This window comes from Dipodomys merriami, unplaced genomic scaffold, assembly GCF_024711535.1.
Source record: "Dipodomys merriami isolate MVZ:Mamm:240054 unplaced genomic scaffold, mDipMer1.0.p SCAF_291, whole genome shotgun sequence".
Lineage (NCBI taxonomy): Eukaryota > Metazoa > Chordata > Mammalia > Rodentia > Heteromyidae > Dipodomys > Dipodomys merriami.
In genome coordinates this window covers 714,237-732,545 of record NW_027204393.1, presented here as the reverse complement: position 1 = coordinate 732,545, position 18,309 = coordinate 714,237, and the positions used below count along the sequence as shown (strand labels likewise).

Below are 18,309 nucleotides of genomic sequence, written 5' to 3'. Positions count from 1 at the left end.
TTTATACTAAAAGATATTTATGTCTTAAAAAGACATGATGGAAAAAATTTAAGTATTGTTTAACCACTTTTGTTTGGCCAGCTCTGGATCGGGGCCTGAGCCTTGTTCCTGAGCTTTTGTGTTCAAGGCTAGTGCCTTACTACCTGAGCAAAGGCTCCACTTCTGGCTTTTGTGATGATTAATTGGAGATATGAATGTCTGACTTTTCAGCCCAGTTGGCGTGAAACTGCAATCCTCTAATCTTAGCCTCCTTCGTAGCTAGGATTACAGGCACCTTAACCACTTTTAATAAGGTACGAAATGTTTTGGCTTTCAAAAAGAAGTTACTCTAGTTTATAGTTTCTGAAGAAAAATAGGGCTATATCAAGCTAGTCTTATTAAGAAAGGGAATTGGACTTAAGTCTATAGACTTCATTATGATGGTTTTGTTCTAAACACTAAACCCAGCTCCAGTAGTTCTTTTCCAATGCCTAAACAAAGATACTATTATACTTTTCAAATGTTTTTATCTATATAATTAAAAGCTGATTAACTTCCTTGAGTTTTGAGAAGACCCACTGATTGTAGTATATTTTTTGATTGTTGTATATTTACTCAAATATTTTCATAGATAATTAATGTACTATTGAGTGCATTGTAAGGTTCTTATGACATTCCAACTAGATGGAGGAAGACTAATTCAAAGAAGTCTAGCTCTTAAGATCTAGATAAAGCTCATAGAATATTTTAAAATACATTTAAACAAGTGTAATCCCAAGAAAGGAAGCTTTAGAATCAATGTAAGTACAATACTTCGAGTTGTCCAAAACATACAATGCACAGGAACTCTTTAGTTATGTAGTTCACTTGTTGATTATCTGGCTACAGGTTCAGTTACTAATGTAAAACTTGTACCTAATAACTTCCAAAATTGCTTTTAAATAAAGACCTTAAGTTGTAGCAATAAACAAAACACAAGATACAATTAAAACAATACTGCAGTTTATCAAAAAAACACATAAGAAATTTCAACTCTTAATCCTTTGAGTTATAAAAATCAATGATTTGGCTAACTTATAAACAAATTTTTCATGTAATTATTTGCATAACTCTAGTAATGCTAGAAGCAGCAGCTATAAGATCAAAATATTTTAAAAAACACTAAAAACATAAAAATACTTAGCCCCATTATTTATCTGTAGGACATGTTCATTTATGCCTACATTTCAGTATTTATGATTGTTCTATTTTAAAAGTCACATCCAAAGGATAAACAAAACGACCTATGAATTGTCATTATTTGTTTATTTCTTAGTTTGTGAAAACGTCCTTAACTTGTCAATATAGCAAACAAATTTCAGCTCTGATTGCTATGCAAAAGAACAGAAGATAATTTGCTTTGCAATTAACTTTATAGTTCAATTGCATACAGGCAACATGCTAAGTGAAAAAATTACTAACTGAACTACAGGTATTAAATACTGAAAAAATTAACAGTTTATTATAATTTATTTTATTTAACAATCTAGGAAGTTCGCAGCCATCAGCAGTTCCAGTGCAATTTCAGGTGCAATTGGGAATTCAGGAATCTCGGTGGAGCTGTTAGTGTAGCGAACCTTGTAGGTAAAATACATGCATACTTTTGATAGCACATGTGAAGGGATCTCTCTAAAATTGACCTCATTGGTTTCATTCTCAGCAAACTGACCTGCAAAACAAAATGATTATGTATGTTATGGCCTGAATAGTGCCTCTCTTCCCTCTCCCAATTTGGCTGTCTTAACCCATAGAATCTCAGAATGTGACTATATACAGAGATACTGTCTTTTTTGTTGTTGTTGGTCTTGGGGCTTGAACTGTGGGCCTGGGTACTGTCCCTCAGCTCTTCAGCTCAAGGTGAGCACTCTACCACTTGAGCCACAGCACCACTTCCAGTATTCTGGTGGTTTATTGGAGATGAGTGTCCTGCCTGGACTGACTTTGAACCGCGATCCTCAGATCTCAGCCTCCTGAGTAGCTAGGACTACAGGCTGAGATAAGGTCTTTTAAGAGGTACTTAGAAATTAAAACAGGAGGTCTCATATAGCAATCCAAAATAATTGGTATTTTCATGAGATACAAAGAAAAGACCATGGGAAGACACAGGGAAAAGATAACCACCATTTACAAGGCAAAAATAGATCTCAGATATCACCTCTACCAATCCTAACCTTCAGCTTCCACAACCAGGATCATAAGACAAGAAGTTTTGTTACTAAAGACATCTGGTCTGGGGCTGGAATGTAGCTCAGTGGCAAAGCGCTTGCCTAGCAAGTGCAACGTCTTGGGTTCGATCCCCAGTACCAAAAAGAAAAGACACACACACATATTTTGTTACAGGAGTCCCAATAAAATACATGTTAAAAGAATAACAAAGTGGCACTGTGACAATGTGGTAGAGCACTAGACTTAAGCAAAAAGGCTTAGAGATAGCACGTAGGGCCTGAGTTTAAGCCCCATGGCTGACCAAAAATTAAAAAAAAAATTGTCTGGGAATGTGGCTTAGTGGTAGAGTGCTTATGTAACATGCATGAAGCTCTGGGTTAGATTCCCCAATACTACATCAACAGAAAAAGTGCGAAGTGGTGCTGTGGCTCCAGTGATAAAGTGCTAGCCTTGAGCACAGAGAGACTTAGGGACAAAGCCCAGGCCCTAAATTCAAGCCCTAGGACCAGGAGAGAGAGAGGGAGAGAGAAAGAGAGGGAGAGAGAAGGAAATAGAAAGAGAGGGAGAGAGTGGGAGAGAGGGAAAGAAAGAAAAAAGAAAATTTTAAAAATGATCCTTGATTTCTGAGTAACATTTCAAGACAGTATTGAGTACCTAGTGCAGTCACTTAAGCCTAGAATCTCAGCTACTTAAAGGACAAAGATAGAGGATTGTGATTCAAAGTCAGCTCAGGCAAAAAGTTCACAGAACTCCATCTCAACCAATGGCTGGGCAGAGGAGCGTGCCTGCTATCTTTGGTACCAGGAAGCACAATAGCTGGTGTAGTGGCATGTACCTGTAATCTCCAGTGACATGAAGAAGCACAGTAGCACAACCTAGTGAGGCTCTACCTCAAAAATAACCAAAAAAGAAACCCTAAATAAAACAAAAGCATGCTGGGCGCAGGTGGCTCACATCTGTAATCCAAGCTACTCAGGAAACTAAGATCTGAGGATCATGGTTCAAACCCAGCCTGGGCAAGAAAGCCAGTGAAGACTCTTATCTCCAGTTACACAGGCACGCAGCACCAGAAGTGGAGTTGCAGCTCAAAGGGCTAGTATGCCAGCTTGGAGACAGGGAAAGAGCTCAGGGAAAGAGCCCAGGCCCAGAGTTCAAGTCCCATAACAGGCACTAAAACAAAAACAGACCAAAAAACCAACCCTACAAAGATGACTGAATAAAAGCAAGTAAAACACTCAAAATTTTCATGTTTAAATGGGAAAGATCCATAGAAGTAGAACTTAAAAGCTTTAGATCACAATAAAAACAGAAGCCGGAGCATGACACTGATCATATGGATATGTTTAAGGATGTTGACATTAATATACAATCATCTGCTCATTTTTTCATAGAGTGGAGATCAGTTACTACTATATCTTTTGTGTGTTTTTGTGCCAGTCCTGAATCTTGATCAAGGGCCTAAGTATTGATTCTGAGCATTTTTGCTCAAGGCTAACCCTCTATCAATTGAGCCAAAGCTCTACTTCTGGCTTTTTGGTGATAAGTCTCATGGACTTTCCTGCCCAGACTGGCTTTGGACTGTGATTCTAAGATCTCAAGTTCCTGAGCAGCTAGGATTGACTAAAAAGATCAAACATGGGCCAGAAATGTGGCTTAGTGGTAGAAGGCTTGCCTAGCATGCATGAAGCCCTGGATTCGATTCCTCAGTACACCACATAAACAGAAAAGGCTGGAAGTGGCACTGTGGCTCAAGCTGGTAGAGTGCTAGCCTTGAGCAAAAAAAGCAGCTAAGGGACAGTGCCCAGGCCCTGAGTTCAAGCCCCAGGACTGGCAAAAAAAAAAAAAAAGACCACACATGGCCAAGTGGCTCACCAATCCTAGCTACTTAATTGGCTGAGATCTGAGGATCATTGTTCAAAGCCAGCCTGGGAAGGAAAGTCCATCAGACTCTTATCTCCAATTACCCACCAAAAAGTCAGTGAAGCTGTGGTTCAAGTAGTAGAGTGCTAGCGTTAAGCAAAAAAGCTAGGAACAGCATCTAGGTAAATTTCAAGTCCCAGAACTGGCACAACATACAATGGTCAGATATGAAAGGTATATTTATGTGAAATGTCCAGAGCAAGCAAATCAGAAAGTCTATCATTGTTGCTAAATAACAGTCATAGAGAATAGGTAGTGAGAATGTAATGAGTGTAGGAGTTTCCTTTTAAAAAAAAGGTGTTTTGGGACTAAAGGTGATACCACTTGAGCCACATCGCCACTTCCAGTTTTCTGAGTGGTTTACTGGAAATAAGAATCTCCCGGACTTTTCTGCCTGGGCTGGCCTTGAACCGTGATCCTCAGATCTCAGCCTCCTGAGTAGTAGGATTACAGGCGTTGAGCTGCGGCACCTGGCTCCCAGCTTGTTTTTGAAACTGGGTCTTGATAAATTTTTTTTGGCTTGGTCTGGCCAGAAACAACAATTCTATTTTGCTCCCCCAGTAGCTGCATATCCAACACCTGAACTCAAGAATCCCCTAGCCTTGGCTTTATAAGTAGCTGGGATTATTATCACCTGCTTGCTTTCTCTTTAAATGCTTTCGTTTGATTCAACTCATAACAAGCATAAAAAGATATGTGGAAGAAAACTACTTACCCGGGCCACTCAACATGGCTTTTATTGTTCCTGATGTTAGTGCATGCTCTCTTTTTACAATAAATTCGTGACCATCAGAAGATATTAACTTGACATACATGGCATCAGGGCCTTCACAGCCACCATAGGTTTTCTCCTCTCCATCTGAAAAAAAGTAGTGGTATGATTTTGGAGACTGATCTGAGAATCACGGATTTGAAGGCTACGTTGGGCAAGAAAGCAGATGAGACTCTTACGTCCAATTAGCCAGGAAAAAGCTAGAAGCGGAGCTGTGGTCCAAATAACAGAGCACAAAACCTCAGGGACAGCACCCAAGCTCTAAGTTCAAGCCTCAGGACTGGTACAAGCCTCAGGCTGGGTGTTGGTGGCTCATTCTTGTAATTCTAGCTATATTGAAGGCTAAGATCCAAGGATCAAGGTTTGAAGCCAGTCTGGGACTAGGGGGACAAATCAGAGAGTCACCTCCAATTAAGAGCCAAAGGCCACAAGTAGAGGTATAGCTCAAATGAGATAACACCAGCATTTAGCAGGCAAAACTAAATATGTGAGGCCTGGGTTCAAGACCCACTACTCGCACCAAAACAAGACAACAAAAAATAAAAAAATAAAAACCCAGGCTTGGCTACAGATGTAGCTCAGTGGTAAAATATGCTCCCAGTATATGTGAGTTCCAGAGTTTGATCCCCAGAATCACAGTAGCAACAAAATCAAAGTAGAGGTAAAAGAGAGAACACAAATGTTACTCTGTGCTAGCTTTACACACAACTGGCTACTCAACACGTCTTTCACAATTTTTTTCATATATTTCTTGAATGTAATTATTCCAATGAACAAACTTGTAGATTTTTAGCAGTTTTACCAACTCTTTTCTTGTGTGTGCTGGTACTGGGGGTTGAACTCAGGGCCTGTGTGTGCACTGTTCTCTTAGCTTTTTCCCTCAAGGATGGCACTTTACCCCTTGAACCACAACTCTACTTTTAGCTTTTTCATGGTTAACCAGAGACAAGAATCTTAAGTTTGTCAACTCTGGCTTTTAACTGCAATCCTCAGATCTCAGCTTTCTGAATAGCTAGAATTATAGATGTGAGCCACCCCACACCTGACTTGCCAACTCTTGAAAGAATGAAGATTTAAGTTCTTATCAGTACTGCAATAAACACAATTTTTTTCAAAATCCTATTACTTATTTGTTGGGAAGTCTTAATTTCTTAAGATACAAGCTATTACACTTGGCACAAAATTGTTACTGATCTGCCTTCTAGGAATATACAGTAAATATAAACTTGATTTACATAAACAGTAATTTCAGTTTAACCATTTTCTTCCATTTAATGACTTTGAAAGCCTATGTTTAAGAATAAACAGCTTCTACTAGTTGAAAACACAAAATTACCTTTGTATAACTTACCCATTATGTTCTTATACAATTTTACTTTGGTTCCACAGGAACTTTAGTAGTTTCCTAGAAATGTAACAAGACCAGGTTAAGAATAATGTTGAATTTGACATGTTTTCAACCAGTTGCTTATGTCATTTGGTATTAATAGCTGAAGGAGTCTCCCTCCTTTTTATTTGTTATTATAAAAGTGATGCAGAGAGGGGTTACAGTTACATAAGTTAGGTAAGGAGTACATCTCCTTCCTTTATCAAGAGTTGTCAAGTATAAAATGTTACCAACCAAAAAGAATCACAAAATGCTCTGTGCTTGGGCAGAGCTTCTGAATTATAGAAATATTACTTAAAATAATATACATACAAAATAGGCTTTAAAGAGAAATGAAAAGGGGCTGGGAAGGTGGCTCAGTGGTAGAGCACTTGCCTGGCATGCATGAGGCCCTGGGTTCGATTCTTTAGCACCACATAAGCAGAAAAAGCTAGAAGTGGCAGGATAGCTCAAATGGTAGAGCGCTAGCCTTGAGCTGAAGAGCACAGGGACAGCGTCTAACCCCAGAGTTCAGGCCCCATGACCAACAAAAAAAAAGAAAGAAAGAAAAATGAAAAAACTGACACCAGGTGACAGCGGTTCATGCCTATAATCCCAGCTACTGAGAATGAGATCTGAGGATCCTGGTTAGGAGCCAGCTCAGGCAGAAAAGTCCATATGACTCTTATCCATGTGTCTCTTATCTTCAATGTAACCACCAATAAAAACCGTAGAAGTGGAGCTGTGGCTCAAGTGGCAGAATGCTATATTTGAACAGTGCCCAGGCCCTGGTATCAACATACAAAAACAAAAATGGATATTGTGGTTCATTCCTGTAATCCTAGCAACTGGAAGAAGGAGGCAGAGGGTTGTGAGTTGAGGCCAGCTTGTTTTACATAGGAGTTCAAAATCAGCATGAGATATAGAGATAGTCCCTATCTCAAAATACCAAAGGCTGGGGGATGTTAGCTCAGTAGTTAAGAGTGCTTACGTGTGTGAGGCTGTAGGGCCCAATTTCCTTCAGCACTTTTTTTTAATGGTCAAAGAAAATGGTCATACAGTGTTAAGAACAGAATGTAAACACAAGTGCAGCCCACTAAAATGCATACAATACGATTACCAAGAAAAAATGTCATGGCTCTAAGATATTCTAAGACTTCTGTTTATTTTGGGGAGAAGGTGGGCATAGGCCTGTTAAGAAGTCTGAGAAAACTTGAAGTATTCTTATCAATAAAGAATTTGTCTGGGGCTGGGAAGTTGGCTCAGTGGTAGAGTGCTTGCCTTGCATGCCTGAGGCCCTGGGTTCGATTCCTCAGCACCACATAAGCAAAAAGAAAAAACCCGGAAGTGGCGCTGTGACTCAAGTGGTAGAGTGCTAGCCTTGAGCTGAAGAGCTGAAGGACAGTGCCTAGGCCCAGAGTTCAGGCCCCACGACCGGACATTAAAAAAAATAAATAAAAAATAAAAAATAAAAAAATAAAAAAAGAATTTGTCTGGCTTTTGTCCTTAGTTTCTGGGAGGTGGTATCTAAATTCTTAAGAATTTCCCAAGTGGTAAGAATGTCTTGGTTAATCATCATATTGGGACCAGATACTTTTTTTCTTTTTATGGTGCTGGTCCTAGGGTTTGGAACTCAGGACCTGGGCGCTGTCCCGGAACTTTTTTGCTTAAGGCTAGTGTTCTACCTCTTGAGTCATGGCTTCACTTCCAGCTTTTTGCTTTTCTACATTGGTTGGCTTCAAACTATGATCCTCAGATCTCTGCTTTCTGAGCAGCTAGGATTACATATTTGAGCCACCAGCTCCTGGCTGGGCTTGATCATTTGTATTAACCAATTGACTAGTGGCACAAGCTCGTGCACATTTTATATTAATATTCGGTGTGCACTGCTACATGTCAATGTGCTATGGCTGCAGTTGTAGAGCACCAGCCTTGCAAAACAAACAAAAAAGTGACTTCTAGTAATGTGAGTGTATAGTAAATATCATTTTTTCATCTTGTCTATATGTAGGCCACAAAAGTCCTGAATTTAATGACAAAATGATAGAGTTTGTGATTGAGAAAAATCTTTAAAATTTTACAAAATGAAATAATTCAAGCCAGGTGTCATTGGCTCATGCTAATATCTGATCTCTAAGTTGGTCAAGGCCAACCTGAGCAGAAAAGTTGCTAGACTCTATCTCCAAAATAACAGGCAAAGGCCAGGAGCTGGTGGCTCCTAGTTCAAAGCCAGCCCAGGAAGATAACAGCAAAGACTTTTATCTCTAGCCATAAAAAAACTGGAAGTGGCAGTTTGGCTCAAGTTGCTGAACAGTGGTAGAGTGCTATCCCTGCACATAAAACAAAAGCAAGAGGCCTTGAGTTCATGCTTCAGTACCAGAACCAAAAAAATTAAAACTAAAAATATAAAATAAAGCTAGAAGTGTGGTTTAAGTGATAGGGATCAACCTAGAAAGAGTGAAGCTCTAAATTCAAACACCAGTTCTACCAAAAAGAATAACAAATGATTCATAAAAGGAAAGGTTGGGAGTTTTTTTTTGCCAGGAGTTTGTATTTTAACACGACAGCATTTCTTTAAGGAACCTTAATAACAATAAAGTGTAGGTTTAATTTAAAAACTGGGGGGTGGGGGGGAAGATCTTATTTATACCATTTTTGTCACAATATTCTCTAACAAATTCTTGACCAATATTTTAATTCTAATCTTAACAAAAGATAAAGTAAATAATGAGTTTGGAAATAATCTAACTCCCTCAGCTTACTGAGAAACAAAGTATCATTGAGGCTGAGTGATTTGTTCCAGGGAAGAAACAGGAGTAGAAACAACTTTAATCTATAGTAACCCTAAGAAAGAATGGAGAGAGCTGTTTCTAAAGTGAGAAATTATTTCTAACTTGTGAACTAGAAAAAAAGGATAGCAATGGCAAAGTAAAAGACAACCAACAATTTATTAGGCTAATACTTAATAAAGCACTATATGCCTTAAGACAGTGGTGGTGAAGTTACTTGCATGTTCAAGGACTTGGGTTCAATCTCCAACTCCCCCACCCAAAGAGGAATAATCATTTTTATCTTAGAGATCTGAAAACATGGAAAAGGCTTTTGCTTGCTCAAGCTTTCTATAACTTAGTGATGGTTTAGTCAAGGTTTAAGCCTGGGTGGATCTGACTTCACAGCTGAAGAGCTGAGGGACTGCGCCCAGGCCCAGAGTTCAGGCCCCACGACCGGATGCAAAAATAAAACAAAATTTTTTTTTGCTCCAATGAATTTACTTTGTACTTTTAGAAGCAGCTAATATAAATCCTTAGATAGATCTCTAAACTTAAAAAATAGCATGCTATTTTATATTAGACAATTACTACTTTCTTTTGTTGTATATAATTATGATCTTAATTCTAAGCAAAGAAAAATGCTAAAGTCTTGAAGCATAAAAATGTCAAGTACCAACTGTTCTAAGCTCCACAGGAAAAAAATGTATAGGATATTTGTTTAACTAGCTTGCAGTAGCTCAGCAACCATGCAAAGTCACACCATTAAAACCGTTTGGGTAGCAACAGTTTTTCCACACACTTAATATAGTAAATCAATGCCACCTTGTATACAATAGAAATGAAAAGGAGGAGGTTTTCTAACATCACTAATGGAAACAGAGCAAATCATCATCAAGAGTTAAAATATGGGCTGGGAAGGTGGCTCAGTGGTAGAGCGCTTGCCTTGCATGCTTGCCTTGCATGCATGAGGCCCTGGGTTCGATTCCTTAGCACCACATAAACAAAAAGAAAAAAGCCGGAAGTGGCACTGTGGCTCAAGTGGTAGAGCGCTAGCCTTAAGCTGAAGAGCTGAGGGACAGCGCCCACACCCAGAGTTCAGGCCCCATGACCGGACCAAAAACAAAACAACACAAAACAAAAATCAACAAAAGCAAAATGGGAAGTCTGGGGATGTAGGTCATCAGCAGACCTTTGCCTAGGAGTGACTATAAAAGTAACAGAGGGCTGGGAAGGTGGCTCAGTGGTAGAGTGCTTTGCCTTGCATGCATGAGGCCCTGGGTTCAATAAATCAGCACCACATAAGCAGAAAAAGCCAGAAGTGGCGCTGTGGTTCAAGTGATAGAGCACTAGCCTTGAGCTTAAGAGCTGAGGGACAGTGCCCAGGCCTAGAGTTCAAGGCCCCACAACCTGGGGGGCGGAGGGGGAGGTAAGGAGGGGGAGAGGGGGTAAGTAACCTAGCCCAGTGTCAGTGCCTCATGCCTGTAATTCTAACTACCCAGGAGGCTGAGATCTGAGGATCATGGTTCAAAGCCAGCCCAGGCAGGAAAGTCTGTGAAACTCCTATCACCAATAAAGTACCAGAAAAAGCTGTTGCTGGGCCAGTACATGCTAACAGAGGTAGGAATCTGGCTGCCCCAAAGAAAATGTGGAGCTACAAATAATCACTAACAAGTTCCTGTTAGGGGAACAGTTTCTAATGTGGGTCTTGATAGATGGGGTTATTTTTATCAGGCCAAATTAGGACAGAACATCCAGGCAAAGGAAACAGTATGAGCTAAGTCAGATAGTTTGAGATACATAATTCAGTGTTATAAAGAACATTCACCCATCCAACAAATATTTACTAATGGATAGTATGTCAAGTTGTGTCTTAAGTAACACAGATGAACATGACACATATTTAACATCATGGAAAGGATCTTGAAAGATACCACACCAAAAATCGTGAGATCGAAGAAATGAAGTGGGGAAAAATAAAGCAGGAGGTAAGGAATGGAGTAAAGGAAAAGCCCCATTGATACTTAACAAAAACCTGAAAAGTGAGGGAATGAGTCATGGTGTCTGGAAAAGAACCTTTCAAGGATAGAGAAGAGCATGGAGACCAGTTTGACCAGAGTGAGACAATGAGTATAGGAAAAGAGGCCAGGAATTGAGAAGCTAGATCTTATCAAACAAGAGAATGGTGACTGATAAGGAACACAGGCTGAGACTTGGACCAAGATGTAATGTTTTGATTTTTTTGTTTCTTTTTTTAGCTCATGGTTCAATCCAGAATATATGCTAAAGAAACACTACCACTGAGCCATGTCTTCAGACATGCGTTTGAAGACCCAATACTGGGAGGTGTACACAGTCCTCTGCTACATCTTCTTTTTTTTTTTTTTTCCTGCTACATCTTCTTGTTTCATCTCTTACCTAAGATTTCTTTGGTTATTTTGTATCATTAGCCCTCCATATAATGTAGTTGCTTAAAAGCAATTGGCTTTAGAATGCTTACCCCCATCACTAATTGCTATATGAACCAGTTACCTAACATTTCTGTGCCTCGTTTCTGATACTGTAAAATGGAAATATGGCATTTACTTCGCAAGGATATTATGAAAAATAAATTATACATAAAGCACAAAGACAGTGCTTATTCAGCACACAGTGAAATACCTTAAAACAGTAATGTTAAAGCAGGGCACCAGTGGCTCACGCCTGTAATCCTAGCTACTCAGGAGGTTGAGATCTGAAGATCGAGGTTCAAATCCAGCCCGGGCAGGAAAGTCCGTGAGACTCTTCATCTCCAATAAACCACTAAAAACTGGAAGTGGCGCTGTGGCTCAAGTGGTAGAGTGCTAGCCTTGAGCTGAAGAGCGCAGGGACAGTGCCCAAGCCCAGAGTTCAAGCCCCACAACCAAAAAAAAAAGCTATGATTCCACTTCCAAACCAAACATTCGTTCGTGTATGTATATATGTATGTATATGTGTATATAGAACTACATGTGGAGGACAAATGTAGATTTTTTTTATAGGTCTGTAATAAAAATAAATGAACTCCACTGTTTACCAGTGTCTTCACACGGCATTTTTGTTGTCCTACAGGTCCTGGGGTTTGAACTCAGGGCCTGGGCACTGTCATTTGTCTCAAACGCTAGTTCTCTAACACTTGAGTCACAGGACCACTTCCAGTCTTTTCTGAGTAGTTTATTGGATTTAAGAGTCTCAACTCTCCTGCCCAGGCTGACTTCCAAAACACAATCCTCAGCCCTGCCCAGGCTGACTTCCAAAACACAATCCTCAGCCGGGTGCCAGTGGCTCACGCCTGTAATCCTAACTACTCAGGAGGCTGAGATCTGAGGATCATGGTTTCATGGTTCCAGACCAGACCAGGCAGGGCAGGAAAGTCTGTGAGACTCTTATCTCCAATAAACCACTCAGAAAACCAGAAGTGGTGCTGTGACTGAAGTGGTAGAGCACTAGCCTTGAACTGAAGGGCTGAGGGACAGCACCCAGGCCGAGTTCAAGCCCAACAACCGACAAAAAAAAAAAACAAAACAAAAAAAAAACCACATACCTCTAGCCCCATATCTGAATTTCTATTCTCGCTTAGACATTTGTCTTGAGATCTATATAGGTTAAGTGACAGGATTTGACTCTTCATATCTCACATGAGGTGATTGAATTTAACTGTGTTACTCCCACTTATCTTACTTTTATCTTTATTAAGCAGGTGTTTCCCACAGAGCAGTGAACTTAAAAGGATGCAAGGCACTTTACCACTGAAAACTACCTAATCTCCCTTACTATCTCAAATTTCCTTATAGTTTATAAAAAGAATAAGAAAATTTTCTAAGTATATCTACCCATAGCTCATGTATATTGTAAAACAGCCCGGGCTGGCTTTGAACTGTGATTCTCAGATCTCAGCCTCCTGAGTAGCTAGGATTACAGGCGTGAGCCACCGGTGCCCGGCATCCATGAGACTCTTATTTCCAATAAACTACTCAGAAAAAGCCAGAAGTAGCACTGTGGCTCAAGTGATAGAAGGCTAGCCTTGAACAAACGAGGCTGAGGGACGCTCCAGGCCCCAAGTTCAGGCCCCAAGTTCAAGCCCCAGGACTGCCCCCCCCCCCAAAAAAAGCCAGAAGAGGAGTTAAAAGTTCAGTTGTAGAGTGCCAGCCTTAAACAAAAGAATGAAGTTAAGTATTCAAGGCTGTTTAGTAGAAAAACCCTAGTATTGACATACACACACAACTCTTGGAAACTATCAAAAACTGATGTTTCCCTTCTCAAGTCTTTCCCACTTCAGTAAATACTTTTTGTTTTGTTTGACCATATAGCACAGGCTGCTCAGAGACTCGTCCTTCTACCTCTCAGCCTCTTGAGTTCTGGGAGTAGAGGTACGTGCTACAAAGCAGTAATACCCAGTAAGATACACTATGATACTGCTATTCCTGAAATGATTAGGGTGGATAGAAGTTGTTTACTCAAAAGAAAATCAAATCTAAGAGCTGGTGGCTCACATCTATAATCCTAGGTACTCTGAGTCCTGAGATCTAAGGATCACAGTAAAGCCAGCCTAGGCAGGAAAGTTTGTGAGGCTTTTTTTTTTTTGTCGGTCGTGGGGCCTGAACTCTGGGCCTGGGCACTGTCCCTCAGCTCTTCAGCTCAAGGCGAGCACTCTACCACTTGAGCTACAGCGCCACTTCCGGTTTTCTGGTGGTTTATTGGAGATAGGAGTCTCACGGTCTCTCCTGCCCGGGCTGGCTTTGAACCGCGATCCTCAGATCTCAGCCTCCTGAGTAGCTAGGATTACAGGTGTGAGCCACCAGCGCCCGGCTTTGTGAGGCTTTTGTCTCTAATAATCTACCAAAAAAGCCAGACATGGAGCTAGGGCTCAAGTGGTAGATTTCTATCCTGGTGCAAAAAGAAGTTCTGGGACAGCACCCAGGCCCAGAGTTCAAGCCCACCACAAAGAAATAAAAAGAAAAAAGAAGAAAAATTTATCTGTGCCATTTGGCTCTAGCATGAAATTACACTTCAAATCATTATCTTCCAACTCTACATTTCAAGCTAATGTATCTCAGAGACTTAAACACTTAGAAAAGTTTCCTCATCCAGAGCTTATATCCAGAGCTGGAGAGCTGGTCTACTCTCCACTCACCAATCTGCTATGAACAAGCATAAATCAGCCACCTTCCTACTGAAAACCTGTCAGTGGTTTCTCATTTCAAAAAGAAAAAAAAGACCATAAGCCTCAATTTTATTTATTTGCTAGTTGATTAACACTCATCCACCATAACCTGATGTCAACACTACTTTTCCTTCATTGTGGTCAAGGTCTATGCATTTGCAGTTTACTATTTGAGAAATCTCTAGTTAAAACAATCAAGTTTTCCATCAAAAGCATATTATCATCACCTAAATCTGTTTGTGTATGTGTGTGTGTGTGTGTATGTGTGTGCACTCATGCCCAAGCACTAGACCTGGGGCTTGACTGCAGGCACTGGGTGCTGTCCCTGAGCTTTTTTTTTTTTTTTTTTTTTTTTATTTGCTCAAGGGTAGTGCTCTAAATCACTAGAGCCATGGCTCTACTTCAGCTTTTTTGGTGGTTAATTGTTCATAGGAATTTCTAGGACTTTCCTGGCCTGTGCTGGCTTCAAATGGATTCTCAGCTCTCAGCCTCCTGAGCAGCTAAGATCACAGAGGCATAAGCCACAAGCAGCCAGAAGTCTCTCTTTTTTTTCCTTTCCCAGTTGTGGGGCTTGAACTCTGGGCCTGGGCACTGTCCCTCAGATCTTCAGCTCAAGGCTAGCACTTTACCACTTGAGCCACCAGGGGCTCATGCATGTGAGGCAAGCACTCTACCACTGAGCCACCTTCCCAACCCATCCTTTTGTTTGAGACAAGGTCTCCACATGTAGCCTAAGCTAGCCTTGAACTTTAGAATTCTCCCAACTCCTAATTACTAGCACTGGCCTAATTTTCCTCTTATTTATCATTACCTGAAGTTATATCTAATACATAATCCCATCCCCTATATCCATTTTGAGGGTAGGCATCAAAGCACATAAATAGATGTTTGGTAAATATTTGAGTACTATTATCATTTTCCAGAATTATTAAGACTTAAAAGTTTCATGCTTCACTGAATGGTGTTTATCTGATTTTAACAATGCAGCAATAACCATTTGGAAAATGTATTAATATATACATTAGCAAAAACTGAAGATTTTCCTGTTTATTTTACATGACTGGAAAAAAAGCCACACAGCATTTTGGAAGTTAAACAACAAAGTATTACTTCAGTACTTAACTAGATAACTATAGAAGACATAGCTTCATGTGTAAATTATTGCCTAGTTACTTCAAATTTAGCATCTAATAATGAAACTGGTTCTATGTATAATGAGTGTGCATATTTTAAAAATCGGTTTTGAATAATTATTAGATAGAAGACAACTTTTTTGGATGTGTCTAGTTACTGGATTTCAGATTTATGGTCTCTTGCATGAAAGGCAAGCACTCTACAACTAAGCTACATTCCCAGCCTAGCAGTTATTAGATGTCTTTTTTAAAAAGGACCATTATCAAATTGGGGGGGAGGGTGCAGAGAACAACTGCCTCACATAATCAAGAGTTAAGTCTAATCGCAAAATTGCCATTTTTTCAGATAAAAATTAGTCATCACACACAGACAGACACAGACACAGACACACAGACACACAGACACACACACACGCACGCAATAAACCACACATATCCATCATGGAAGGGCCAACAACGGTTTCATCGCCAGTGAAACCCACTTGCGAACTGTGATGGCTCAAATACGGCATAATAATACAGATATTATTTATCGTCTTCAGCCACTTAACAGGGGAAAAAAGTAGTTATTTGGGGATCAAAAGCAAATTTGGCAGTTTGAAAACCAAGTTTCATAACTAAAGATTTCGGTTGCTTTCTACACTCAAAGCTGCAGAGTAGAAATACTAGCACTACAGGATTCCCCCCCTCTTCAATTCAATGGAGATCTATTATTACTGAAGAGACTGGTTTACGGGGCACTCAGGGGGCGCCGTACTTGGCCTGAAGACAACTCCTTTCAGACAAGGAGTGTGAGAGGCAGGAGAGCCCCCACCCACCGGGTCACAGGGAGAGACATGGCCCAACAAGTTGCTCCAAAGATCAAACTTTTTTTTCGGGGTACTGCAGAGGAAAGTGGCGAGCGGCCCCTCCTGGGACCCAAGAAATGAACAAATCTGAGAGCACGTGAGAAAGCAAAAAAACAAAAAACAAAAAGGCGATGGGGCTGCCATGCTCCCCCAACTGCACCCTCCCTCTGCGTTCCGCCCGGGGAGAAGGCCCGGGATCGCGGGCAGCTTCCTCCCGGCCCGGGCCTCCCCCTGCTTCCCGAGCCCACCGAGCGGCGCCGGGAGAGCTCCGGCGGGCCTCCCCTCCCCCAAACGAGGCGGGGAGGCCGGGGAGGCCGGGGAGGCGAGGAGCTTCCGTTCCTTCCCCCGCCCCGACGGGAACCAGTGTGCGAAGCGGGATGGCGAACGCACCCAGTCACAAGCCTCCCCGGCCCCAAACGCACCCCGCAGCCCGGAGCCCAGCTCCTGCACCAGCCCCCAGACTTACTTGCGAATCCCGCCGCTAATGCAGCCGCCGCAGCAGTCTTCCCCGGCGTACCGCCACAGCCCCTTCTCCAGGGCCGCCCCCCCACCCCCAGCTGCTGGCCTCTGTGCGTTCCGGAACAAGTCGGAGGAATTGCTTCCGTCGGGTCACCGGCGCTTTCAGAGATGCGCGGGAGAGTGGTATTTGAGGAGGCTGGGGTGGGTGGCTGCTGGCTCACTTCCGCCTTACCGGAAGTGCGTAGGGCACCCACCCTCTCTTCCTATTCGAGGAACATTCACCAGCCTGAGAGACGTCAAACTTCAACCAATCAGATTCTAGCTCTTCTGCTTTCCCAGCCAGCAGGGTGGACCTGATCTAATTTCCACATCCTGGCATTTGTCCTCTTTTTTCTCTTTTCTTTTTTTTTTCTGGCGGGTACCAAAGGTGTCTGGGCCCCATTGCAGCGATGCATCTTGGGACTTGTAGTTCCACGTGCTGCACGTTAAAGGTTTTAGACGATTCAGAAGTCAAAGACGACCTAGAGTGAAGAGTGTGGGTTCTGTGCTAACAAGATTATGCACTTAGTGAAGCGGCCTCTGTCCGCTGTGAAACGGCGGCGCTGCTCTTGGAGCTTGCCTTAAGTTCTTTGCGCTGATATTAGTGTGTATTGAAAGAAAGAAAGAAAAAAAAATAGCCACCCTCCACCCAGATTCTGCTCCCTGGGTTTGCCCAGCTCTGCTAGATTCTGGGCTCACTCAAAGTGCGGGCGCCGGACTCCTTTACTCAATCCTGGGACTGCCCTTCGCATTCAGGGACTGCCCTGCTTCACCCATCTCCACCTCTCTGGATCAGCCTGTTTTTTCTCCCTTGTGTTTCTGTGGTTAGATATCTAGATACCTTTCCAAGGAACGCCAAATCAGCTAATTGCGTTCCGTCTCTACTATTGGAATGAAGAGAATGTGGAGACCAGACGCTGTGTGAAGTTGTCCAGTTTAAGCAGTGTGTGTGTGTGTGTGTGTGTGTGTGTGTGTGTGTGTGTGTGTGTGTGTGTGTGTGTGTGTGTGTGTGTGTGTGTGTGTGTGTGTGTGTGTGTGTGTGTGTGTACGTTTGCCAGTCCTAGAGTTTGAACTCAGTGCCAGTGCACTGATGTCCCTGAGTTTTTGTGCTCCAAGGCTAGCGCTCACCACTTGAGCCACAGCTTCACGTCAGGCTTTTTTGGTGTTTAATTGGAATCTCACAGATTTTTCTGCCCTGGCTGCCTTCGAACTGCAAATCCTCAGATCGCAGCCTGCTGAGTCGCCAGGATTGCAGACTGGAGCCAAGGGCGCCCAGTTTCAATTTGGGAACTTTTGTGTGACCATGCCCACAAAAGAAAATAGCCAATCTGGGGTTTGTTTAAGTAATTAATTACTTTTGCTACAGGTTTTATTTCGTTTTGCTTATTTTGTTTTGAGATAAAGTCTTGCTGGGTACCAAGGCTTGAATGCCACCAGTCCCAATCCTCCCCCAGCCTTCTGAGGGATGGGATTACGGGCTCTTAAATGAGAAGACAAGAAGCAAGGGAATGTAGGTTTATACAACTCAAGAACCGCAGATGAAACTAAAAAACAAAACGTGTCTGGCAAAGAGGTGAAGCCAGGGGAAAAGAATAAAGTGATAAGAACTAACAAAGCCCAGCTACTCAGGAGGCTGAG

The 18,309-nt window shown here is 41.8% G+C and overlaps 1 protein-coding gene across 1 annotated transcript; it reads right to left on the bottom strand.

Annotated features, from left to right (window-relative positions):
* Nucleotides 1-1,265: 1,265 nt before the first annotated feature.
* On the bottom strand, nucleotides 1,266-16,818 carry Eloc (elongin C). Its single transcript, XM_070038736.1, has 4 exons — nucleotides 16,640-16,818; nucleotides 6,228-6,281; nucleotides 4,820-4,963; nucleotides 1,266-1,687 (listed from the first exon to the last, which is right to left on the bottom strand). The coding sequence occupies exons 2-4, from the start codon at nucleotides 6,229-6,231 to the stop codon at nucleotides 1,497-1,499; spliced, it is 339 nt and encodes a 112-aa protein (XP_069894837.1). The 5' UTR covers nucleotides 6,232-6,281; nucleotides 16,640-16,818; the 3' UTR covers nucleotides 1,266-1,496.
* Nucleotides 16,819-18,309: the final 1,491 nt, after the last annotated feature.